Genomic DNA, 24,065 nt, shown 5'->3' with positions numbered 1-24,065 from the left:
TGTTGCCGCTTTATTAGGGCGCTTAGCATCTTGCCTGCCCACTTGGTTTGTTTACTCACATATAATATAAGTCCGGCACAATTGGATGAATACTAGGATTAATCCTGGATATCTAATGTGGAGGAATAAGTACCATAAAGAAACTATTGTAATTATTACACATAAAAACATAGATTGATTTTTTCTACTCCATAATACGCTTAACATTACCCAGTGGAGTTGAAAGTATATATATATATAGTTTTGGACTGTTGGCATCTGAGTATGAATATTCAACAGCGTATTCAGATGTGGATTTTGATAGGGAAAAAAATGTTATTGATGGGGTGGGAAGATTGATCTAACCTTATGTTTAGCTTTGCTGTCCGCGAAGATCTGCTCGCTTATGCCTGCGTAATTGAACAAAAACCGCGCTGAGGCGCTGAGCGATTGAGTTACCAAGATAGGAAATGATGTTTAAAATGCCTCACAAACCAGGCCACAATCTATAGACATGGGCGATTGCATTCCCTGCAGAGTTCGTGAACTATTTTATCTCCTATGGTAATATTAATGATTAAATGCGCTTTCCCTTGTTTTCTTCAAAATCTATTAACGTGTAACACGTCTATGAGACCTCAAGCACCGTCAACGAGTCAAATAGTGGCATAAATAATGGCATAGCCGCGGAATAGTAATGCTAATAAATGCCCCCTATGCCTATGCTTCCCAGCTAGAGGATAACGTTGAACATTGAAGAGTTTTGAATGTAAATATATAATACTCCGGGAAGTGCTCCGGTTTACTCAAAAAGCGGCAAGGGATAAGCACTAAAATAGAAGGAGAGCCGGAATCTGATGTATATATGTATGTAAGATTACCAGACTATACATTATATGTATTTTAACTTCTATCCAACAACGTAGCGCGGAGAAACAAGGATTCTTACCCTCTCCACTTCTCCAGGGCTTCTAGCCTTCCCTGAACGCTTTTAGCATCTTTTTGCGTTAAGCTTCGATTTAATTTTCTAGCTTTCACATGATAAATTCCTGGATTCCTTAACTCATATCTTTGTGGGGTCTGACATCGAAATCTATCAGACAACTTTTGGTTGATTCGACTTTCATGTCAGTCCCCCCCATTGCACGATTTTCACTCGATAAAATGACTCGATATACCCAGTAACAATCGCTACTAGGACGTACCATTGAGGCCGTCTCATAATTTATGCGAAACAACCACCAAACTCTCATTCCATGACGGTTTCTGGCAAGCCTATGTGTGTGAATATGCCAGAGACCTCTTCCACACCCCAAGGCGAATCAAGCAACCCTCAAGGATCACCCGCCCAGCAATTAAACAGATCCTGCGAGTCTTGCCGAAGTCTCAAGGTTCGCTGTCTCCCCAGCCCATCCACGCCTAATCAATGCCAGCGATGCGCTAAGGGCAAGCGATCATGTGTCTTCGTGGCGCCGCAGAGACGGCGGCCCCGGAAACGGACAGATTCGCGTGTCGCTCAGCTCGAGAAGGAGATGCGGATGATGCGTTCGCTGTTGAAAAATCGCATTCCCGAAGAAGAAGAACCGGATTCTAGTGATGAAAGCGACGTGGACGATGTCCAGGATCATGATTCGGGCGATGCTGATTTTAAGAGCAGTCTCGCCTTGCGGGACCATTCAGCTCACTCGTCCGAGGATGTCCGTTACATGGATTATTCCCCTGAGTTATTAAATACCCCGCACGATAATGGTGGCTTTTCGGCACCGCCGACTTTCACCAGCATGTCAGCTGGCTTTGTGTCCGAGCAGGAGAGGCTTCCTCCGGCAGACGACGTGATCGATCGGGGGATTCTATCCCTCGAAGATGCAGAGCAATTGGTGGCGTATTTCATTCACGAACTCGCATTCTTCTTTCCATTGGTCGTTTTGCCTTCGAATACCACGGCAGCTCAACTGCGACAAACAAAGCCAATTCTCTTTCTCTCTGTGATTGCTGCGACATCCATATCCGTCGATGCAAGCCTGGCAACCGTACTGAACCGCGAGATGGTCCGTCTCTATTCAGAGCGGTTCTTCATCGAAGGCGAAAAGTCACTAGAGTTAGTGCAAGCGCTGCTGCTGATGATCATCTTTTATCTCCCGCCCGCTTCGCCATTGAAGCTGCAGGTTTATCAGTACACGCACATCGCCTCGACGATGGCGCTAGAAATTGGGTTAGCTAATAAGCGTCGTGTCTCGAAAAAGTCCGATCGCAAGAGCAGTAAACATGACGACGTGCTGGCTGAGCAGGCGAGAGCAGTCCTCGGCTGCTACCATCTCGGTTCGAGTGTTGCGATGAAAACCCGCCGTCCAAATCTGCTTCAGTTCAATGACTGGATGACCGAGTGTCTCAGCCACCTAGAAAACTCGCCGCATCGAACGGACCAACATGTGGCGACATGGTTCGAGCTCCAACGGATAACCGATGAAGCAAAGTCTTCATTCGGTCTGGACGACACCAGTACCACATCGCCCCTAACCGAGTCGCGGGTCCAAGCTGTGCTACGCTGGTTCGACAAGCGGCTCGAGACATGGAAGAAGAACACCCCGTCAGAACTGCTCACCGGTAAGCAACACCAGCCCTCTCGATTTATGTCATGATGCGTCCACAAACCACCCAATGCTAACTTATTACATCAAACCAGTCCCCATGATCCTCGAATACCGCTACACAGCACTAGCGATGTACGAACTCGGCGTAGGAGAAGGCTATCGCGACCCAAACGCAATAAAGCGACGATACTACACACTGCCGACCCTCGACGAACAAGGCAACGGCGGCAGCGAAGCACCGGACGGCCCACTCAGCGCAATCCGTATCGACATCAACATCAAATGGATGAACGCCGCACATGAACTGCTGGACGCTGTGCTGACCTGCAGCACGAACACGATGCGTAAACTCCCGAATCTCATGTACACCCGGTTCGGGATGGCCGTGACATCCCTGCTGAAAATCCATTTCTCCGTCCGTACCGGTGCTCTCGGGGAAGTTGTCACGGCGCAGGCCGTGAACATGGCCTACTACCTCGACGCCCTAGCAAACAAGCTAAGCGAGGCTAGTGGTGGGGGTAAGTACCATATCCCCAGTCGGTGGTATTATGTTGTGGGCGTCAAGGGTCGGGATTGGTATGAGCGGCTGGAGAGGCGGCATAGTGGAGGGATCGAAGTTGGTTCTCGGGTTTTATCGGGGAGTCCGTCGACTGGTACTGCAGAGTCGATCTCGGGTCCAGTATCACACCCTAGCCGAAGCCAAAGCCAAGATGCACATTTGGAGCAAGTCCCATCAACGATGGACTCATTCCCCATCGTTCCCATGGCCCCAATGCCGCCGGCGATAGACAGCATGCGCGACGGGTACGTACCGATGGGTGGTGCCAACATGTGGGCCATGGATGGTGGGCATAACCCGCATTTCTACCCCATGAGCACGGCAGGGTATCAGCCTTCGGTGTCGCATGCGCAGGCGACGTTGCCACCTCAGTACTCATATAGGCCGCAGATGATGCCGGTTAACGCTGCTGGGCAGCATATGGCTAGGGCGGGCATGGAGTTGGATGGGTGGCTTCCTGATGGGAGTATTTTTGGCGTGCAGCCTTTGCCTGAGTTTTGAGATGATTGGAACCCTGAATGGGGGAAGCCTGGAATGGATGCGCATGTCAGTCTATGTAAGGTCATAGATCATGAATATGAACTGTATATACATATCAGCTTGTTAGTATTTCAAACTGATATCCCGTAGTCATACCAGAGAAGTATGTTATGCTTACCAATAGACGAGAACAAGATCTAAGAAGATCCAAGAAGTCTCAAAAAAGGTAGAGCTCAGCCCAATAACTCAACCCTGATATATAGATGGGAGTATAGAACCTGGAAGGCAGCAGGCATACCCATACCCACCAGTGCACAGCAAAACTAGACACAGTCAAGTCACCAAGACGAAAAGAAAAGAGAAAGAGAAAGAGAAGAAACCCCAACAAAGAAGAGAATATGCTAAATCCCACAACGGGATGTCACATTAACCCAATTAGCCCGAACAAATTCAATTCGCAACGCGCTGTCGGAAGCTCGGGAGAATCGGAACTTCCGCGATGGAACCCACCGGGATGGGATGAATTATCAGGTCTGATGTGGGTTTATTCGGGACCTTGGCTCTTTTTGCACTATGGGGTATGATGTTACATGTACAGAGTACGTTGCATTGGTTGCATTGGTTGCATTGGTTGCATTGGTATATGTCTTTGATGGCATTGGCTTGTGTACTCGGCCTTCGGGCTGATTCCGAGCCGAAGCCGAACCCGCATTTGATCGTGAGGGTCTCAAGGCTTCCTCGTTCTTAGATTGGCTTGTGGATGCTTCGTTGCTCTTGTATTTCGATGGGAGCACTCCTTTTCACTATTTCGAGAGGATTTTACCTATTTGAGAATGTGCTGTATAACACCCTAGAGCCAGGATCTATGGAAGATGCGAACCCATGGATAAGTAGACAGCCCTGGAGTAATCACGTAATAATACATAAACAACTCGTTAATCATACTTTATGCTAGTCTCAATCAAAATAGGTTCATTGCATAGATAGAACATGGATATCAAAAGCCAACCGAAACCAGGACCAACCAATGCGAAGGGGCAGAGCAACCAATGGTCAAAGGCCTGATTTTGTAGGCTTGGTGCCCGAATATGCTTGAATTAACTAGTTAGTTATGCCTTATTTTACATAGACGGGCAGAAATCAAAATAGATACCTGAATTATAACAGATCACCCGTGGGCCTAGGTAGTTCATAAGAATGAAGTTATTCTTACAATATACATCACTGTATGCGCCTATTTCTAGGCGTTGAAGCTATTGCGACCGAACATATCTCCCGAGATTAATATAAGGAGATGTTTTGCGCGGTTCGGGACGGTTTTCGATGTTGGGGATTCGAAGAAACTGATCATTTGTGGGTGGGAATAGCTTCAATTTTGAGGAATATAGAGATTTCAAAGTCTCTTATACAAAGTGTGCTTTGTTTACCGCCCTTGTATACACCTAAAAAGACACCTAAAAAGAACATCTAAAAGACTAGCCAAAAATAAATCCAAACACATCACCTAAAAAGACACGACAAGACCGTATAACCAGCCAACTATTCTTATATATGGTATGTATAACTAAGAATAGCTTCAATTTACAGTAAATTTACAGTATACGGTATAGAGCGGTGTCGAAAGCAGTCTATGACTCAGGCATATCAACGCATCATCCCTACGAAATCAGGCATTTGACCTTTGGCCCATTCAACTCCCCGGGAAAAATCAAAAACCCAATGCACCGAACTAAAGAAAAAGCGTAAAAGTAAAGCAATGTAAATCATAAAATTGAAAATGCCTCTAGCGCATCCATGAACCCGGCAATAGCCCCGATTCCCGCCAATCCCCTTGTAGCATTACGAGTCAAAGCCTTATGCCGATCCTTGGCATCTTTGTGCGAGGACCGGCGTGGGTGCACCGATGGAGATTGTTGATCCGAGCGAGTCGGCGAGGCTCGGAAGCTAGACTCAGGGGATGAGGAAGAAAGTGGGTATGCGGATGGATGGTAGCGGGGTTGGGTTTTGTTGCTATTAGGGATAATGTTGTTGTATGCCTGATTTCGGGCTCGGGGATCCTCGAAGTGGACTTGGTTTGGCGATAGGCCTCTGGGAGAGGAGTTGGTGTTGGGAATGGTGATGGCTGGGTTGTTGGGTTGGTTCATGTTCATTGGGATGGATCGGGGGGCTGTGGCGTAGTCTTGGTTTGGGTGGTATTTGTATGGCTGCTGGGGAGGACCCGGTAGTGTGTGTGAAGGTAGTGGTGGAGGACGGGGTATGGTATGGCTAGGGGTGGGGAAGCTGCCGCTTGGGTATGTGTTGGACCTACTGTCGGGATTGGTGTGACCCGGAGGATACCTGGATGAGAGGCTGTTGGAGTGGAAACGGTGACCTTGCACGGGGTTGGTGCTGTGTGAGGGCCGATGGGTGTCAGCTCTTTGCTCGTCCTCATCATCACTTGAGTCGATGACCCTTGGGTCGCTGCGAGGCTTATCTCGATGCTTGAATTCATCTGGCTCTGGTTCGCTTTCAACGTGAGCCTGGTAGCTGGAGTACTTTCGCCGTAGCTCTGCTGCATGCTGTCGGGCCTCTTGGGAATGAGGGTCTCTCCAGTCCACTGTTGATCCTTCGAGGTAGTAACCTCGGATTTCGTGACCATCAAAGTCTAGCTCTTCGGTATCGTCTTCTTCGGTGTCTGAAGAGACGTATACTCGAGGCTGGACTAGCTTGTTGGATGCGTTGGAACGTTTGCTTGCGTGGTGTAATTTCGAAGGGTCAATCAAAGGCACCCAGAGTGAAAGCAGCCCGTTCAATGTGCTCTCGGATAGTTGCACCATATCCTTCGGGGATCTTTCCATATCACTCAGACCCACGTCACTGTCTCCAAGAGTAATAATGGACAGTCTTGTCGGATCCGAGCCTCTGGTTGCCGTAGCCAAGGGCTTCGATGCCATATTGGACGAGTAATTCGAACTAATTCTCTGATTTGTCGGGTCCTTGGCGGCATCCAAAGTCTCCTGTTCCACAAGATCCCACAAACGATCGAGGCGCTTGACAGACCAATATCGGACGATGATCATGTTCTGAGATTCCGCTTTCTCTTGGGCAATCGCATCATCGGCGGAGGATGTAAGGGAATCAGTATCAAACCCCTCGCCAATGTTGGATTTGATGACTTTTCCAAGCTGCAGAGTCTGTACCATCACAATCAGGCTGAGCTTGAGAGATTCCAACTGGGCTAGTAAATAAGTGACATGTTGCTTCCGGAAACACCATTTGAGTCTCTCCTGCAATGGGATCTTTATAAGGTCACTGTCTCTATCGGTTGCCTTCAGCTTATCTAGCATGTGTTCGAGTTCAATAAAGATCATCTGGCCTTGCCCGGCGATCTCCCAGGCCGTCTCTGTTGCCTCTGGAGACTGGTCCACATCGGTACCCTCAATAGTCTGCCCAACATGTTTGAGTGCTAGAGCAAAAAGAGAGATCCCCTTGGCGATGCTATGAATTTCCAGCCTCGACTGAGCGAGTTGACAGGCGGCAGCATTGAGGAGCAGTGAGAGCCGAAATCCCGCGCCGGCGATCTTAACAATAGAAGCCTGTGAGCCTTTGGGGAGAAGGAGCTCATTAGTATGATTTCTCAACATCTTAAAGTGAAGGTCATACCTTGTGCCATGGTGAAGCAGTGTCTCAGATCATATCAAAAGACAAAGTGGGTTTCCCCAACAATCATAACCTCTGAGCTACTCTCCGCCAAGAATTAGAGCCGCAAGCCTACTGTATATCAAGTGACTCACGTCTGACATATGCCTTTGAACCCCCGGGGATTATCTGTTTGTACCCCCACGATTCATGGCGTCATAATCTATGCTTTCTCGCCTTCTCGTTGGCTTACAAGGACGGGCGAAGCCGATCTTCAACCTAAAATGATATAGTACGTGTTTTTCCTTGTTATATTGAAGTCCCGGGCCAAAGTACCGCCGGCACTGCCTCAAACTTCGATCGACACGACGTTGCACTCGGCTCCTTGCCTTGGATTAATTTATCAAGACTGTCTCGCCTGTATCGAAAGGGCAGACTCTCTACCGGAGGTCTTCGGATGCCTGTGAAAGACCCTACCCTTGGCCTTTGCCCGGGTTTTCTCCCAGGGCGAAGCATCGTGGCAATTACCTCGTATCATAAGAACTGGGATCTGGAATGAAAGTTCAAGTTAATTCAAAGGTTCCGATATCCCCGATTCCTGGGATTTCTTATGCTATGTTCAACAAAATACAATAAGGCAGCCACAAACCTGGTATGGAGTAGACATGCAGCTATTTCGACGTGGATCCTACAACCCTTGACCTGTCAAGTGTGCAACGTTCCCATAGAATGAAGAGTAGAGAATATCAAAAATATTCAAAAGAATGTATATAGTATTCAAGTATTTAAATACCTACTGTTTTCATTCAGACTTGTTTATTTAGCATCGGACTCGATGGGCGCATTTCCGCTTTCGGTCCCTCAACAGTTCCTTTTGCTATCTGCCTAACCTCCACCCCCAAACCTCCAAGTATTCTCTCTTCAATAACTCTTTAAACCTTTTTAATTACAAATTTGACTTGAATCCTTTGTTGTGGCTGCTGTGCTGGTTAATTGATCTCTCCGCCGCATTCTCCGCCCCTCCTTTTTCGCCGCGTGGCACACCGTCATCTGCCGGAGATTGCTCAAGCTTGTCCGACCATCTAGTGGCCTACAATCGGACGTGGGAAACTCGTGATAAAACAAACACCCAAATAAGAGCTCAAAAGCTCAACGCAACAATTGTGAGGCCGGATGGGTGAGCTCCCGAAGGTATCGCGAAGGAACGTGAGGACGCAAGGGACAACTGGGATCCGATACACTACCTTAAAGCCCCCAAGAGCCTCAAGTCCATGAAATCATGACCGCAGCCTCGGGTGTCACCGTAGACACCTCCGATCATCCTATACCCTCCCCACCGAACGCCACCAATTCGTCCCAGCAGGAGCCCCAATCGAAGGGCGAATCCCCCACAAATCAAAATGGAAAAGAGACGGAGGGCTCATCGCCCCAAACAGTAGCATCCGAGCCTGCTACAGGGTCTGCTAAACAAGATCCTCCCGCATCAGATGAAGTAGATGATTTTGGCCTTCCCATTCGAGCACGCCGACCCGACCCCGCACCCAGCGAGACTTCCGAAGGAGAGAATGCAAGCCAAAACATTCAGAATGTGACGGTGAGCTCGACGGGATATAGTGACGCCGTGAAAAAGGAGAAAGAGCCGGAGTTGCCACAGGGCAAGCTGGATTCCGGGGCCCCTGAGCCAGTCGATTCGAATAATACAGAAGAGCGAGGCAAGGGCGCAGAGGCCCAGGACACTACTGCACCTCCGGAGTATTCACCGGCCTCTGGTGCACATGCCCAGCCTCGGACCTCAACATCGAAGCAAAGAACCGCCCAGGTGTCGGAATGGTCGCACCAGCGCCTCGCCCAACCTGATGCACATCACCCCGAGAGTGAAGAGTCAGACGCAGAGCCCGATGAATGGCAATCGATGCCTGCACTTGGAGAATTTGACTACTATGACGACTATGGGAGACTCGTTGCTCGTGGCGCCAAAGAAGAAGGCGACGAGGCTGTATATCAAGGATTAGGAGGAGCAGGGAAGGGTTATACTCGGGTGCAGCTCGATGAAGATGCTCAGTCTGCCACAAGTCTAGATGACGATACAAGCTACCTGTTCCGAGAGGCAGGCGACAACTCTGCTGGTCTGGTTGGCGAAGAAATGCGAGATTCCATCAGTCAGCTCCAGGCCACCAAAGACCTTCTCAACGAGACTCAAAAGATCGCGTATGTGGGGGTTGTCAGGTTGGCAATCCATAATATGAATCATGATCTGGCATCGATTGCCACAACCAAGTCCACGCGCAAAACCATGCAGAAAGCCTCGGATGCCAGCCGAAAATGGGGCCAGGCGATCATGGGACGAGTCTATGCTCATATGGATATCAATTCTGCTGAGCAAATCATGATCGAACAGCTCGCGGAACATGGGGTGCAACCAGAAGATCTGGTGCCACCACTCATGCAGAATGCGCGGGTCAAGAATCCGATGGCAGAGAGTGAACCGAAAACCTCTACATCCAGTCAGAAACTCGACTCCCCATCTAGAATCTCCGCAGAGACGGATTCATCTGAACTAGATCCCCCTCCGCCATACCAGGCCCACGAGACCGAGGAGCCCCCGGAGGTCAAGATGCCTTCTGAGATGCCAACCTCTGATCGCATAGATATCGATCTCCGCTGGACTGTCCTCTGTGACCTGTTCCTTGTGCTCATCGCGAATTCAGCATACGACGCTCGGTCACGGACTCTTCTGGAAAGGGTCGGCGCAGCTTTGGATGTAACATGGCTACAGATCTCGCGATTCGAAAAGCGAGTCACAGACTCTCTTGAAATGCAAGAACAAGCAGAGAAAGAGAATTGGGACGAGTCAGACCACATGGAAAAACGCCGCAAGATGGCCTTGAAGCGGAAATATATGATTATGGGTTTAGCGACCGTTGGCGGTGGACTGGTTATTGGCCTTTCCGCTGGACTGTTGGCACCCGTCATCGGAGCTGGTCTTGCTGCTGGGTTTACTACAGTCGGTATCTCTGGCACCAGTGCATTCCTGGGAGGAGCCGGCGGCACAGCTTTGATCGCTTCTGGTGCTACTTTAGGTGGAAGCACCATTGGAATGAGGGCTTCGCAGCGGCGTATGGGTGCAGTTCAAACGTTCGAATATCGACCTCTTCATAATAATAAGAAGGTCAACTTGATTGTGACGGTCTCTGGCTGGATGACTGGCAAGGTTGATGATGTCCGTCTACCCTTCAGTACTGTCGATCCCATCATGGGCGATATCTATTCCGTGCTATGGGAGCCTGATATGCTTCGAAGCATGGGTGACACTATCAATATTTTGGCAACAGAGGTAAGCTTTTTCCAAGAGGTGCGGTAATTCTTAATAAACTAACTGGTTCGTTTAGGCATTAACACAAGGTCTGCAACAAGTACTAGGTAGTACCGTCCTGATGGCGCTGATGGCATCCTTGCAACTACCACTTGTCCTCACTAAACTCGCATATTTGATCGACAATCCCTGGATCGTTTCGTTGGCACGCGCCAACTCAGCCGGCCTCGTTATGGCTGATTCCTTGCGAGAGCGGAATCTTGGCAATCGGCCTATAACATTGCTTGGTTTCTCCCTCGGTGCGCGTGTGATCTTTTCTTGTTTGAAAGAGCTAGCCGAAAAGGGCGCCCACGGTCTAATTCAGAATGTATATCTATTTGGCTCGCCCGTTGTCGCGAACAAAGACGAATACCTCAAGGCTCGGAGTGTGGTGTCTGGCCGGTTTGTGAATGGTTATGCCACGAATGATTGGATTCTGGGCTACCTCTTCCGGGCAACAAGTGGTGGCATCATGAAAGTCGCCGGCCTCGCAGCTGTCGAAGGGATACCGGGCATCGAGAACTTTGATATTACCACGCTTGTGAATGGTCACATGGATTATCGTACGGCTATGCCTCGAATCCTGAGGGAAGTTGGTTGGGAGGTTCTTGAGGATGAGTTTGCAGAGATTGAGGATCCAGACCCAGATAACCACGCCGAACGACAGCGCGAATTGATCCGCGAGATTGATGAAGCCCGTCGAGAAGCAGAGGCCAAGCCAGAGAAGAAGCGCTTCGGCCTGTTCAAGCGAGGCAAGATGGCCGAAAAGAAGAAGTGGGAAACATATGATGTCGACAAAAGCACCGCCCCTCGCGATTCCAGTGAGCCCGAAAGCACCCCCGGCACTGTCCTCTTCGACATCGAGGCCATTCGAGCCGAGTTGCACTCCGAAGCGATCGAAATTAAAGAATTAGAGTCGACTATGCCTCTGATGAAGCTAGACCTGAACGCTCCGACAGAACCACAACCCGCTCAGCCCTCTCCCCCTGTATCCAAGAGGCCCAAGACACCCGAACTTCCAGCTGCTTCCCGGACTTCTTCGCTACCCCCGCTCGCATCGGGGCAGTATTCTCCTCACGGGCCCAATGAATTCTCTCACGTGCCTAAGCACGAAGATATGGAAATGACCTTTGACACATCTTTCCATGACTCCCCACGATACCAACACGACGAAATTCACTCCCGTCCAGAGTTGAGAACTGCCTCCACAATGCCGACGGTTGGTTCCAGCGCCCTCGGAGCCATGGCTATGGAGCCTAATGCCTGGGCGGACCATGATCAGGGACATCGGGATGGCGAGATCTCCATGACGTTTGAATAGTGTCGGCTCAAGGGTTCTTCTCATCTTGCCTTTCCTCTCTTTCCCCTTATACTTTCCTTCCGTTGATTCGGTTTCCGAGACTTAATGAGGCGCATGGCTTACACATGCGTATTTGGCTTCGCTAGGATCTGATTGTGTATATGCCCATCCATCTATGTATAGAGGCAGCCCTAGCTTCAACAATTATCACGATATGATCTCAAGTTACACGCAAACGGATTGGCCCAACTGGCTTCTTTGTCTGTTTTCTCGTAGAATCAATCTATCTATAGTAACTACCGTGGAAGCGACGGAGACAGAAATTGTACAACTATACAATATCCATCAAATACCATCAAATATAATTGATTATTCAAAAGGCTTCACTAAAAGCGAGTTTAGTGGATTATTTTGGTTATATATTACATCGAAGACGAGGGATGAGATCAATATTGTCTTGAGCCTAATTTCATTAAACTAGCTGAATATCCTTAGACGACCGCTAGGGCTCTTCTTCCGTCCGAAAAACTTACGATCCTTATTTACAGTGGGCGATTCCGGTGGTGAGCTGGAGGTCTGGGTGATGAGCTTGCCCTCGCGTAAGCGGCGGGTGTGGGCGAAGAGCTGTTCTTGGATGTCTTCGCCAACCCATGTCTTGATGATGATGTAGTTGGAGTCGTGCTGGTAGAGGAAAATAGGGTTAGCACTGGGTCACATCAAGAAATGCTTGTACAGAGGATAATAGGTTTACCTCATCCCAGTCCCAGGGAAGATTGTAGGCTATCAAGGTATCGGGAAGCAGGTGCTTGCGGTGGCACTGGGGATGGTGTTAGTAGAAACCCTTATTCGATGTGATGGTGGTACTTCATACTTTGATCCAAGTTATCCTTGGCTCTTCCACTTTATGTTCCTTGTGCTTCTCCTCCTGTTCCTTGGTTTTATCGTGGAGCATATGCTCGATTTCTTCCTCGTTGTACCCTGAGGTGCGCAGTTGCTCACTCAACTCCTCGCCTTTCTGCTTCTCTTTCTTTTTCTTATTGATGATAGCATCAATCTCCTCATCGGAATAGCCAATGTCGCGAAGGTGACCGCGGAGCTCCTTCGCCTTCCGGATCACCTCATCCGCCTGTCTCTGCTTGATCTGCTCCTGTTCGAGCTTCCACTTCTCAGCAGCAGCAGCCTCTATATCAAGCCACTCCTTCCTCTGCTCCTCGGTCTCCCTCGCCTTTCCCTTATCCTCATATTGAATCTGCTGATTAATGTTTTTAGGCAGCTTATTTTGTTCCTTACGCCAGGCAAGCTCTATCGACTCCTCTGTGCGGAATGCACGTTCGGCGGCATATTCCTCCGCTTCTTCAAGCTTCTTCTGATACTGGCCGGTCTCCGACCCACGCTTCTGTCCACTGATCTCATCTTCGGACCACTTCAATTTTTCAATTACTAGCTGCGACTCACTGGAGTCGGGCGGGTAAGTCGGGTCATAGTGCTTCTCCGGTTCACGCTCTAGACGCTCGGTATCCTGCTGCTTCTTCCAGATGTCTATGTACTGCTGGGGGTCGCTCTTCTCATGGAGCTTCTGGCTCATAGCGAGTTCGTATTCGCGGTTGTAAGGGGACGATGAAGCGCGCATTTCGTCCTCCACGTTGGATTCCAGATCTCCCGGGGACTCTCTCTCGCCCAGGTTCGCTCCGACTGAAGATGTGGAATGTTTGCTTGACCCTCCTAATGGATTGTGATTACTAGGATTGGAATCGGAAGCTGGTGTTGCTGCATTGTTCATATTATCGCGCTGCTCGACACTCTCCACTGAATTGTCGTCCGAAGATAGGCTGCTAAGATTCTCATCCGTCCCTTCTTTGTTTTCATCTTTATCTTCGTCTGTTCGTGGTAGCAAAAAGAGCGCAAGCTGTTCCAAGTGTTTACCCACGTGTTGATGAAACTTGGCAGTGGGAAGAGAGCCCTGTTTGCAGATAGAACAGTCATATGTACCATCCATACTTGACACTGAAGCATGTGTTTGCTGGACATGATGATGCCATTGTCGACGGCCCCCGTAGAGCTTGTTGGGTGTCGAGCATCCTGGGAGAATGCAGACGTACGGCATCAGATCGCGGAAAATATGGCGCGCCCATGCGGTCCTGTCACGAACCGTGATAATGTAAAAGCAGTATGGACATTCAAAGGGTCTCCTTTCTGTGCCATTTTTCGGTATGGGTGGTATTTGGGGGGCATCTGCACCAGTGCCCTCGAGAAGGGTGCTTGCGTATGAAGTTTCAGATACGCCAGCATCGGAGGTCATGTCGCTAAGTTGGCCAGGTATCTCCTCAAACACATCTGTCACCACCGTTTCTGATAGTATGGTCGATTTACCGTCACTCTCGGAAACGATGCCCTGACTTAATTTCGCATGATGTCGTTCACGATATTTCAAGATCGCCCTCTGTCGTGCCATTGCGGAACTGATACGATTGATAGCCAGCGCATCTGCGTTGGGATATCTGGTGGAGGTATGCTGCTTAGCCCACAACTGGAAGGGCTCGGAATCCATTTTTTTGGTTCCGACCAGTCGATCATGCTGTGCGGGTTTGCGGATGATCATGGACATCTGGTAGAGTTGGTCGATCGTCTCAACGAGGCTTTGGTGGATTTCTTGAATCTCGGTGGTGGAGTTCTTGCTTTCTGAATCTCCCAAATCTTCAGATTGATGGTCTTGGGCTTCGTCATCACTGCTCTCTTCAAGCACATCCTCGAGGTCAGTGAGCAGTTCCTGGAACCGCTCTAAGAGCCTCACTACCTGACTCTTGATATGCGAAGCATCCCTAAGACGGTAATCCAGCGAGGATTGACGGGTCTGATGGGCACCGATATTTGATGCCCACACGCGAAGTCGGCCTAGTTCGTCCCTCCATTCTTGCAGTAGGACCTCGGTATGATCGGCGAGCGTGTCTGAGTTGATTAATGAGAGAAACTGATTGAGACAGCTCTGCAACAGCTCCGATATTGCCACCATTATGCGGTAATTCTTGAAGCTGCAAGGCCTCTGGCATTATCAAGGTGCTAGATGGGTTGCTAGGATGTACATGGGCAATCTTTCATTGCGGCTCTAGTGCGGGGTACTCACTAGCGCAAGCACTTGTTCAGCTGAAAAAACCCCCCCATTTCTCTTTTGCAAGGACTGAAAAGAACCAGACATGGTCACCGGAATCGAGGCTGCAGGGCTCGCTCTCGCGATTCTCCCGCTCTTTGTGAACCAGATCGATGCCTACGTCCGCGGCATAGAGAAGATCAAGGGTCTGAGGCGCTATCGACGGGAGTTTAAAGGTTATGCAATAAACCTCCGTACACAGCATGCGATTCTACTGAATACACTGGAACAAGCCTTGGAAGGTGTCGTGAACGATGAGGATCAAGTTTCTGAGCTCATCTGCGATCCACAGGGTGATGGATGGAAGGATCCGGACTTGCAAAAGCGACTACGCTCGAAGCTGGACCGAAATTACGAGGTATTCATGGGCAATATGGCTGGCCTCTCTGAGTTGTTGGAACAACTATCACATAAACTAGATATTGGCGCAACCGATACAAAGGTCAGTAGTTGGCATTTCCAATGACCATCTAATCAGTCCTTAACCTGATTTATTCTCCTAACAGACGACACCCGTCACCGAAGCCTGGAACATATGGAAATTTCGAAAGATCCTCAGCAAGGCAGTCTACGACGATCTCCTCGTGAAAATTGATGGAACCAATACAATTCTCAAGACTCTGGTCGACTATTCATTCCATCTAGAAGATACAAAGAAGAAGCGGCAGGGCTGGGGCTACCTTCTGAAACGGTATCAAAAGGCCCGTAAGCATGCCGAGGGGTTGTTTAAAGCAATCATTGGAGGAAGATACTGGGGCTGTCAATGCAAGAATCACCATTGCGTCCACCTCCAGCTGCAAATAAACTCCTTACGGAGTACGGAAGAATACCCCGACAGCGACGTTGACGCCATATCCCAATTTCGAATGATATTTTCTAATACAAAAGAGGCGGATCTAACCTGCCTATGGACTTGGACAGAAGTGGTGTTTGAACCTTGGCAGGTTGAAGAGATAGTTACACTTGCTAGTCTCTCTCTGCATGACGACCCCAAGTCCTATCATCAGAAGAAGCCTAGGGTTCAGTTTGACATGCCTCCTGCGGAGGAAGCACGGTCATCGGAAAAACGTCGAGAGGCTCTATCTGCCCCACCAATCCAAGACTTCTGTTCGTCTCTTTGCATCGCTGAATCAGAAATTGAGCGACGGAAAAGTATAGGTTCGATTTCGAATGACCTAGATGCCTCTGTGAAATACACGATGCATGCCGTCAAGATACTCCCAAAAAGCATTCCACAAAAGCCTCTCCGTAAGGTACTATCGCATATCAGTCGACGGGACCGCCTTCATATTGCAACTGCTCTAGCATGTGGTATGATCCAATTCGGCGGTAATTGGTTGAAATCCTGGTGGGACATCTCTGATGTCTACCTGGCCGCTACAAGCGACGACGGTGACAATGTACTATTGGATAATCTATATCTATCATGGCCTCTTTCCGCCACCAGCGCAATACCAGGGCCTCGGAATGATACTAAGTATTCTGATCCCGGGGAAAATCGTCTATTACCACTGGGGCTTGCGTTGGTGGAGCTATCTCTTGGAAAGCCTCTCCAGATATTGTTGGATCTGGAGGATGGGGATCAGGATACACTGTTGTCCAGATTCAATACCGCGTCATGGCTTGTCAAAATGGTGTACATGGAGAGTGGGACAAATTATGCTGATGTGGTTAATAGCTGCTTGACTTGGTCTGGTCTATGTCGCGAGAAAAGGTTCGAGGAGCGTGTCTTCGACACTATCGTTTCCCCGTTGCTGAAAGACCTAAGCAATTTTGAGGGCCAAGCATAATATAAACACAGCTTGAATGTATATTTGCATGATTTCCTTTCGTGCTCTCTCAATGTACGACCAGCGCCTAGCCGCGACGGAAGTTATCTCGTCTGCGAACAACATATGTAGATATCGTCCCCGGAAAGTAGTGGGATATAGAAGAGAGGAAGATCTCAAGGGGGTAGACATAAAAGTGAAAGTGATCTAGGGCAAGTCTGTCGCCAGAGAGATGAGTATGCGGCCTTTCCCCCTAAGACCTGTCTGTATACCGCGAAATTGCTCAAGATTTCAATACAAAGCGGCCGTAGCTAGCATAGGAAAGCCTTAGCTGGCAGTGGATATCCATTCCATAGTGGTACCTCGATATTCCTAAGACTTGTACAAAAGTGTAGTATCAAACCAGAGTGGCAATCGCGTGTCACGCGTTTCCCCTCAATTTGGCGCTGGCTACGGAGGCAGATAGCGACACATCGGATAAAGTTGGAGCAACTATTTGATTGGTTTAAAATGCTGACTAATTCACCGCCTTGCTCCCCGCCTCTTTCTCATTTTGATATTATTCTAACGTTTTTAGCTGTCTGTTTAGGCGGCTGTATTAGATTTTTTTGTCTCTTCATAGGTATTTTCTAGGTGTCTCTTTTGGATGCCCTATTTGGGTCTCTTTATGAAGTATTTCCGGCCCGTCTCAATGTTGTGGCTAGAAAGATGATTGGAAATGGATAACTGAAAACGATAGAACAACGGTGAGGAGCATAGTTTCTGTAAAGTGACTTTTCACTATACAATATGCAATTTTTGGAGTATTACAATAGATACAACTAACTAGATGGATAGATCTATAGTTAGATGTTGGTATACTCAATAATTTTCTGCCGGATGAAAAGCGACGGTTCAACCAATCAAATTCCCGATGTCTGATATGCCGCTATAGTCCGCCGTAGCCAAGTGTCCCCATTGTCTCAGCTTCTCGAAACCGAGTGTTCTTTGTTTCGAAGACCAAAAGACCAATCCAACCCCAATTCAACATTTCACCTCAAACTTGGCCGCAGACACATTTCCCCAGAGAGCTTAAAACGCGCAAAAACGCGTCGCCCCGTGAATTCCCCCCAGTCTGAGCAACGCGCTTCAGATGAACACGGATCAGTTCTCTTTGACTTGAAGCTTTCAGCACCCTGATTTGGTGCCCACAACTGTCGATTGACAATTGACAATTGAAATCCTCCACCGTCCACCATGGTGGCTCAGGCCAAACCTGATTCCAGCTATGCGTCCAATCGCATGACGAAGAGCAATCCTCCGCCCAAGCATCTTTTGTCTACTTTCAATAAAACTGAGCCTGAAGATGCGAGGATCGATTTCGCGACAAAAAATAAAGAGGCTGGCCAACCTAGTGACGAGGGAAAACTGGAGATTGATACAGACGCTGAGCCTTTGAGCTCCGATGAAGAGGAAGCAGAAGGCTCCAAAGTGGATGTTGCTCAACCTAGCATCGAGAACAAGCTAGAGATTGATACAGACATCGATCCTCTCAGCTCCCCACTGAGTTCCCCACCTCTGAGCTCCCCGCCTCCAAGCTCCCCGCCTCTCGGCTACAATGAAGAGGAATCGGAAGACCCGGCTTCAAATGCTGCTCAGCCTAGCAACAAGAAAGAGTGGGATATCGACACCGATGCTGATCCTCTAAGTTCCGATGAAGAGCATGCTAGCGATAGCGATGCTTCCCCATGTCGCAAAGACGTGAACTATACGACTACGACCTTGGAGGAGAAGCTTGCGGAAGGAAACGATAAGACATACAGTAGTCCACAAACCCATAGTCGAAACCCTCGCAAAAGCGAATTTTCACGAAACCTCAGTGCTATGATGGGCTCTGATAGTGACGATCTATTTTCCTTCTCCTCGCAGAGTCACAAGCGGCGAAAGGCAACAAAATATGCGTCTGTGTCCAAGACGAGCTATTTTAACAGGCCATCTTTCCCCCCACGACCGACTGAGAAATCGAAAGAGCCGTCGCCAGTGGAGGAAGCCCCCACAGAACCCGAGGAGACTTTTATTATGCCAAAGGATGTTGAAAATTCGAGTTTTAGAGAACCTTGTGGCGGGGAAAACTCAAACTCCAGTTTCTCGCACGGCCCATACACAATGGAAGAATACGAAGCAATGTTGCTTGACGATGATTCACCTCTCTCATCTCCGACTTCTTCCACTTGTGAGGAAATGTCGCAGCTTGATGAATTCACAATGAAAGAGAAGCGCCAACCATCCCCACCCAGCCAAGCCCTGTGCCCGATATGCCGTAAGGAAGTAGACTGGGCTTCGCTAGAACTGTTCAAATCAAAGCCGAAGCAACGTATTCGCGAACAGATGATGTTTTGTGAATCACACAAACTCCGCAGTGCGATGGATTTGTGGCGTGACCGAGGGTACCCCAACATTGATTGGAATGGGTTTGAAGAGCGTGTTCAGAGCTATTTCCCCGAACTTGAAAAACTACTTGTCCCTGGTGCTTTCTCTTATTACCGAAACATCCTTAATACCTCTTTCACACCAGGGAAAGCGAGAAACTCCCGTGTTAGAGTGGATGATGACAAGACACTTGAGACGATGACCTGTGGTTATTATGGTACCAGGGGTGCAACCAGAATGTATGTGGTATATTACCCCTTGCTTGTCGAACTACGCTAACATCTGTGTTCAATCTAGACTAGAAACAATCATCCGTCGGTTTTCTGTGGTTGTACGTCGCCTGGCGACTACAGATGAACTAATCAAGACGGCGGGCGTGGCTGGCTACACACAATCTGTCCTTGTGCCTGAGCTGGCTGTGCTTATGGTTAAGGATGACATGAAAGTTAGCGACGAAGATGCCCGTCGGATTATCAGGGAGAGTATGGACATTGGTCGAAGAGTCCATCCAGACCTCAATGTTGTCCCAATACCGGAAGATGTCGAAGAATCATGATTGTGGGCTTATTCTCTTACACTCTATACCACGGGTGCTATATTGCCTCATCTCATTTCTGGCTGTGACTTGTGTTTTATCTCTTTTTGCCCCCATTTCAAGAGTCATGCAGTTTATCATTCTGAGCGATTGTATATAGACAGCCACTATGATACCACTCATGTTTTGTCTTATATTTACTAGAATACCACTTATATTTATTCTCAATCAAAGACCCAATCAGCACATGATCGTTACCCATTAGTGAGAAAAACCGAGTATTTCGCATAGATCGAGAATATTTCGGCCCAAAGAGGCAACTTTATGGCGGGCTGGCCCGTGAGGGGTAGCTTTGTCAGCCGATAAGGTGATCGCTCGGTCGATGATACCATGCGGAGAAGCATTCCACTTGGGTAAGATTGACATTTTTACTCTTCCCTCATTCACACACGAGATGAGGGAGAAAGACATGCCGTATTCAGAGACTACACCTCTGCTGGAGGTCAATGTCGCTCCTCCGCGGCATAGATATCCGCACCATGCTCTTCGTCGAGCGTGTACTATCTCCCTTGCAGCCCTGCTTTCCGTGGCGACTCTTCTATTCCTACTTCCCATGGCCATTTTACCTCGAGAGGGTGGCTCCATTTGGTCCTATCTCCCTGGTGCCCATCCAATTCCCCACGAAGCGTGGCCAGAGAGCTATGGTCTGCCATACGAACAGCTCCAGCAGATTCTCCTCAATGTGCCTTCCGCAGATAAGGCCCGAGAGTGGAGCAGATACTATACCGCAGGCCCACACTTAGGAGGAAAGAACCTATCCCAGGCGCTCTGGACTTTGGAAAAATGGAAGGAATTCGGCGTGGAGGATACCGGGCTCGCGGCGTATGACATTTACATCAACTACCCGCTCGAACACCGTCTGGCCCTCTTGAAGACCTCCGGTGATAAGACCGAAGTGACCTTCGAAGCTACGTTAGAGGAGGATGTCCTCGAAGAGGATCCTACTTCCGGCCTGCCAGACCGTATCCCAGTATTCCATGGCTATTCTGCTACCGGCAATGTGACTGCACAGTATGTGTATGTCAACTTTGGCACGTACCAGGACTTTGAGGACCTTGTCAATGCCAACATCACCTTGGAGGGTAAGATTGCCATTGCCAAGTACGGTGGGATTTTCCGTGGGTTGAAGGTGAAGCGTGCACAGGAGCTCGGCATGGTCGGCGTAGTTATCTACAGTGATCCTCAGGAAGATGGTGAAATTACCGAGGAAAATGGCTATGAAGCCTATCCTAATGGACCTGCACGGAACCCCAGCGCTATCCAGAGAGGTAGCACTCAATTCCTCAGTAAGGCTTTTCTTCCAAAGTAATGGCATTACAAAGCTAATTTGAACAAGGTATCCTTCCTGGTGACCCCACAACCCCGGGATACGCATCTAAGCCTGGAGTTGAACGCCAAGATCCGCACAACTCCATCCCTTCAATCCCATCTCTCCCAATCTCGTACAAGGAGGTTCTGCCATTCTTGAAGGCGCTTAACGGTCACGGCCCCAAAGCGTCGGACTTCAACAAGTACTGGCAGGGAGGCGGCCTCGGCTACAAGGGTGTGGAGTACAACATCGGACCATCTCCCGAGGATGTGGTGATCAACCTCCACAACCTCCAGGAGTATGTGACGACCCCACTATGGAACGTCATTGGTACCATCAAGGGCCATATCCCCGATGAGGTTGTTATCCTCGGTAACCACCGTGACGCGTGGATTGCCGGTGGCGCAGGAGATCCCAACAGTGGATCCGCTGCTTTAAACGAAGTCGTCCGCAGCTTCGGCGAGGCTCTCAAGGCAGGGTGGAAGCCATTGCGCACTGTCGTCTTTGCCAGCTGGGACGGCGAAGAGTACGGCCTGCTTGGCTCGACCGAGTGGGTAGAAGAATACCTCCCATGGCTCTCCAAGGCCAACATCGCCTATCTAAATGTCGATGTGGCTGCTGCGGGTACCAACTTCGAACCTCGGGCCAGTCCCTTGCTGAACAAGGTCATCAATGATGTCACCGCTCTGGTACTCTCCCCTAACCAGACCGTGCGGGGCCAGACAGTCCGCGATGTCTGGAGTGGCAAAATCTCGACAATGGGCAGCGGCAGTGACTTCACTGCCTTCCAAGATTTCGCCGGTGTCGCCAGTCTCGACTTTGGCTTTGGTCGTGGTAAGAATGACCCAGTCTACCACTACCACTCCAACTACGATAGCTTCGCATGGATGGAGAAGTACGGTGACAAGGACTTCCTTTACCATCAAGCTTGCACAAAGCTCTGGGCTCTGGCAGCGGCACAATTGGTGGAGTCTCCTCTTCTTGCGCTTAACGCCACAGACTATTCTCTCGGCCTTGGATCCTACCTAGACCACATTAAGCCTGCGGCGGACAATCTCCCCGAGAAGACCTACTTCGACTTCGCACCTCTAGATAGGGCCATTCTTGAGTTCCAAGAATCCGCGAAGGCTTTCGATGCCCACGCTGCAGACCTGAAGTCCCAGCTTGGCGATGATGTGCCTTGGTACCACTGGTGGAAGAAGGTGAGACTGTGGTTCCAGATTCGCGTTACCAATGCGAAATACAAGGGCATTGAGCGGGCTTTCTTGTACCAGCCTGGTCTGGATGGCCGCGAATGGTTCAAGCATGTTGTCTTTGCCCCTGGCATTTGGACTGGTTACTCCGGAGCCACCTACCCTGGATTGGTAGAGAGTTTTGAGGCCGGAGATGTGGAGAACGCCGAGGTATGTGTTTATTTGAGAACCCCTTCTACATTAGGTACAATTTCTAACTTCGATGTTTCTAGAAATGGAGCTCCATCATCCAGGAACGAATTGGTGCTGCGACCAAGCTGCTGCTGTAAATGGCTGGTAAACGGACTATCTTACCTAGGTAGGATAAAGTGTCGAAAAGATAGCATAGTTAGCCTTCAAGATGCACATTAACATCGATATGAACACATTCCATGAGTACGACGTTGAAATCGTAGTCATGTAAACAGATCCCAACACATAAATTATATAGTTCCAAGCATTAAATTATGTGTGCACATTTACCCCAGACTTCGTCATCTGACTAATCAATTGCATGACCGAGCTTCATCTGAGTAACTTACATCTCTCCTCATCTCACCCTCTTCCTCTTGACCCGTAATCCTCCAAACCTCCAGAAAAGAAGAGATAATCCACCCTCAATCTACAAGATGGTATGTCCACAGATCTACATCCCCGCACCGCGCCCTCAATCCAACCCACCGCCCGCAATCCAATCCCACCCCAATGAAACCAAACCACCATCAACATACCACCATCAACATGCCACCATCAACATGTCACCACCAACATGTCACCACCAACATGCCACCACCCACCTCTTATATCTGTCCCAGACAAACCAAAACCGAAGCTAACAAAACCCAGGCCCCACCAACAACCTCTGCCCTAGCCCTCTCCCTCCTCACAAGTCTGGGCGGAATAATCGGCTACACACGGACTGGGTCCCTCCCCTCAATCATCGCCGGCGTCTCCGTCGGCCTCGTCTACCTCCTCTCATTCCTGCGTCTGCGCGCCGGTCAATCCTACGGCGAGGAACTTGGTCTTCTGGCATCGGCTGTGCTGGGTGGAAGCTCTGTTCCGCGCGTGATTAAGACGGGTGGAAAGCCTGTTCCGTTGGCTTTGTCTGTGCTAGCTACTTATGGGCTTTTTGTTTTTGGGTTTGCGTTTAAGGAGAAGAGGGCGTGATTGGGATTAGAAGGAAAATGGAAAGGGTGTAGGAGAGATAATGGAATTGGATTGTTAGTTCGGGTTTAGTGGTACTTGTATATCAATTGAGTCTTTCATCAGCTATCTGCGTATTGACTTTAGTTGTATGTTGTATACATAGATTGGTGCTACTTTACGGATACAAGGTACAGACAAGATCACTGGAATAAAACATGTATTGGTAAAAAACGCAAAGGGCATGAGATTCCACAAAACGCCCCAAGATGGATTTCCTACCTCCAGGAAAACGGTAAAAACTTACATCGACCGTAGATGGCATCATTTTGCCGTCTCAGGCATTCACATCAAACAGATTCCTCCAGGGTTAAACCTCCAGTGGGGGGTCAGGAGGGAGGATCAAAGGGCAAGGCACGTACTGTACGTAGGCTCGTCGATGTGACTTTCACGAGCCAATAGCTTAGACCTGGACCTCCCTTCCCCGAACGAGCGACTCAAGGGAATATCTCAAATCTTTCTTGGGTATTTTTTTGATGATTTTTTGGGAGTTTTTCGATTTTCTCCTTCAATGTCTTTCAAAA

At 49.0% G+C, this 24,065-nt stretch overlaps 8 protein-coding genes across 8 annotated transcripts; 6 read left to right on the top strand and 2 right to left on the bottom strand.

Annotated features, from left to right (window-relative positions):
• Window positions 1-1,235: 1,235 nt before the first annotated feature.
• On the top strand, window positions 1,236-3,630 carry N7537_002942 (uncharacterized protein; the record flags this gene model as incomplete). The annotated part of the gene is made up of 2 exons (XM_056894000.1): window positions 1,236-2,583; window positions 2,663-3,630. The coding sequence occupies 2 exons, from the start codon at window positions 1,236-1,238 to the stop codon at window positions 3,628-3,630; spliced, it is 2,316 nt and encodes a 771-aa protein (XP_056758995.1).
• A 1,742-nt stretch (window positions 3,631-5,372) lies between these two features.
• On the bottom strand, window positions 5,373-7,261 carry N7537_002941 (uncharacterized protein; the record flags this gene model as incomplete). The annotated part of the gene is made up of 2 exons (XM_056893999.1): window positions 5,373-7,192; window positions 7,252-7,261. The coding sequence occupies 2 exons, from the start codon at window positions 7,259-7,261 to the stop codon at window positions 5,373-5,375; spliced, it is 1,830 nt and encodes a 609-aa protein (XP_056758994.1).
• A 1,245-nt stretch (window positions 7,262-8,506) lies between these two features.
• Window positions 8,507-11,900, top strand: N7537_002940 (TMCO4 family protein; the record flags this gene model as incomplete). The annotated part of the gene is made up of 2 exons (XM_056893998.1): window positions 8,507-10,561; window positions 10,617-11,900. The coding sequence occupies 2 exons, from the start codon at window positions 8,507-8,509 to the stop codon at window positions 11,898-11,900; spliced, it is 3,339 nt and encodes a 1,112-aa protein (XP_056758993.1).
• Window positions 11,901-12,356: 456 nt separating this feature from the next.
• N7537_002939 (uncharacterized protein) lies at window positions 12,357-14,889 on the bottom strand (the record flags this gene model as incomplete). The annotated part of the gene is made up of 3 exons (XM_056893997.1): window positions 12,357-12,560; window positions 12,631-12,696; window positions 12,751-14,889. The coding sequence occupies 3 exons, from the start codon at window positions 14,887-14,889 to the stop codon at window positions 12,357-12,359; spliced, it is 2,409 nt and encodes an 802-aa protein (XP_056758992.1).
• Window positions 14,890-15,070: 181 nt separating this feature from the next.
• N7537_002938 (uncharacterized protein) lies at window positions 15,071-16,814 on the top strand (the record flags this gene model as incomplete). Its single annotated transcript, XM_056893996.1, has 2 exons — window positions 15,071-15,466; window positions 15,531-16,814. 2 exons carry the CDS (start codon window positions 15,071-15,073, stop codon window positions 16,812-16,814), a joined length of 1,680 nt encoding a protein of 559 aa, XP_056758991.1.
• Window positions 16,815-18,029: 1,215 nt separating this feature from the next.
• Window positions 18,030-19,758, top strand: N7537_002937 (RTC4 family protein; the record flags this gene model as incomplete). Its single annotated transcript, XM_056893995.1, has 2 exons — window positions 18,030-19,441; window positions 19,500-19,758. The coding sequence occupies 2 exons, from the start codon at window positions 18,030-18,032 to the stop codon at window positions 19,756-19,758; spliced, it is 1,671 nt and encodes a 556-aa protein (XP_056758990.1).
• A 433-nt stretch (window positions 19,759-20,191) lies between these two features.
• Window positions 20,192-22,628, top strand: N7537_002936 (M28 family metallopeptidase; the record flags this gene model as incomplete). Its single annotated transcript, XM_056893994.1, has 3 exons — window positions 20,192-21,083; window positions 21,134-22,509; window positions 22,572-22,628. The coding sequence occupies 3 exons, from the start codon at window positions 20,192-20,194 to the stop codon at window positions 22,626-22,628; spliced, it is 2,325 nt and encodes a 774-aa protein (XP_056758989.1).
• A 451-nt stretch (window positions 22,629-23,079) lies between these two features.
• N7537_002935 (TMEM14 family protein) lies at window positions 23,080-23,505 on the top strand (the record flags this gene model as incomplete). The annotated part of the gene is made up of 1 exon (XM_056893993.1): window positions 23,080-23,505. One exon carries the CDS (start codon window positions 23,080-23,082, stop codon window positions 23,503-23,505), a length of 426 nt encoding a protein of 141 aa, XP_056758988.1.
• Between the last annotated feature and the right edge of the window lie 560 nt (window positions 23,506-24,065).

Source organism: Penicillium hordei (assembly GCF_028827395.1).
Source record: "Penicillium hordei strain IBT 12815 chromosome Unknown utg000001l_segment0_segment0, whole genome shotgun sequence".
Taxonomy (NCBI): domain Eukaryota; kingdom Fungi; phylum Ascomycota; class Eurotiomycetes; order Eurotiales; family Aspergillaceae; genus Penicillium; species Penicillium hordei.
This window is presented reverse-complemented; position numbering and strand designations above follow the sequence as displayed.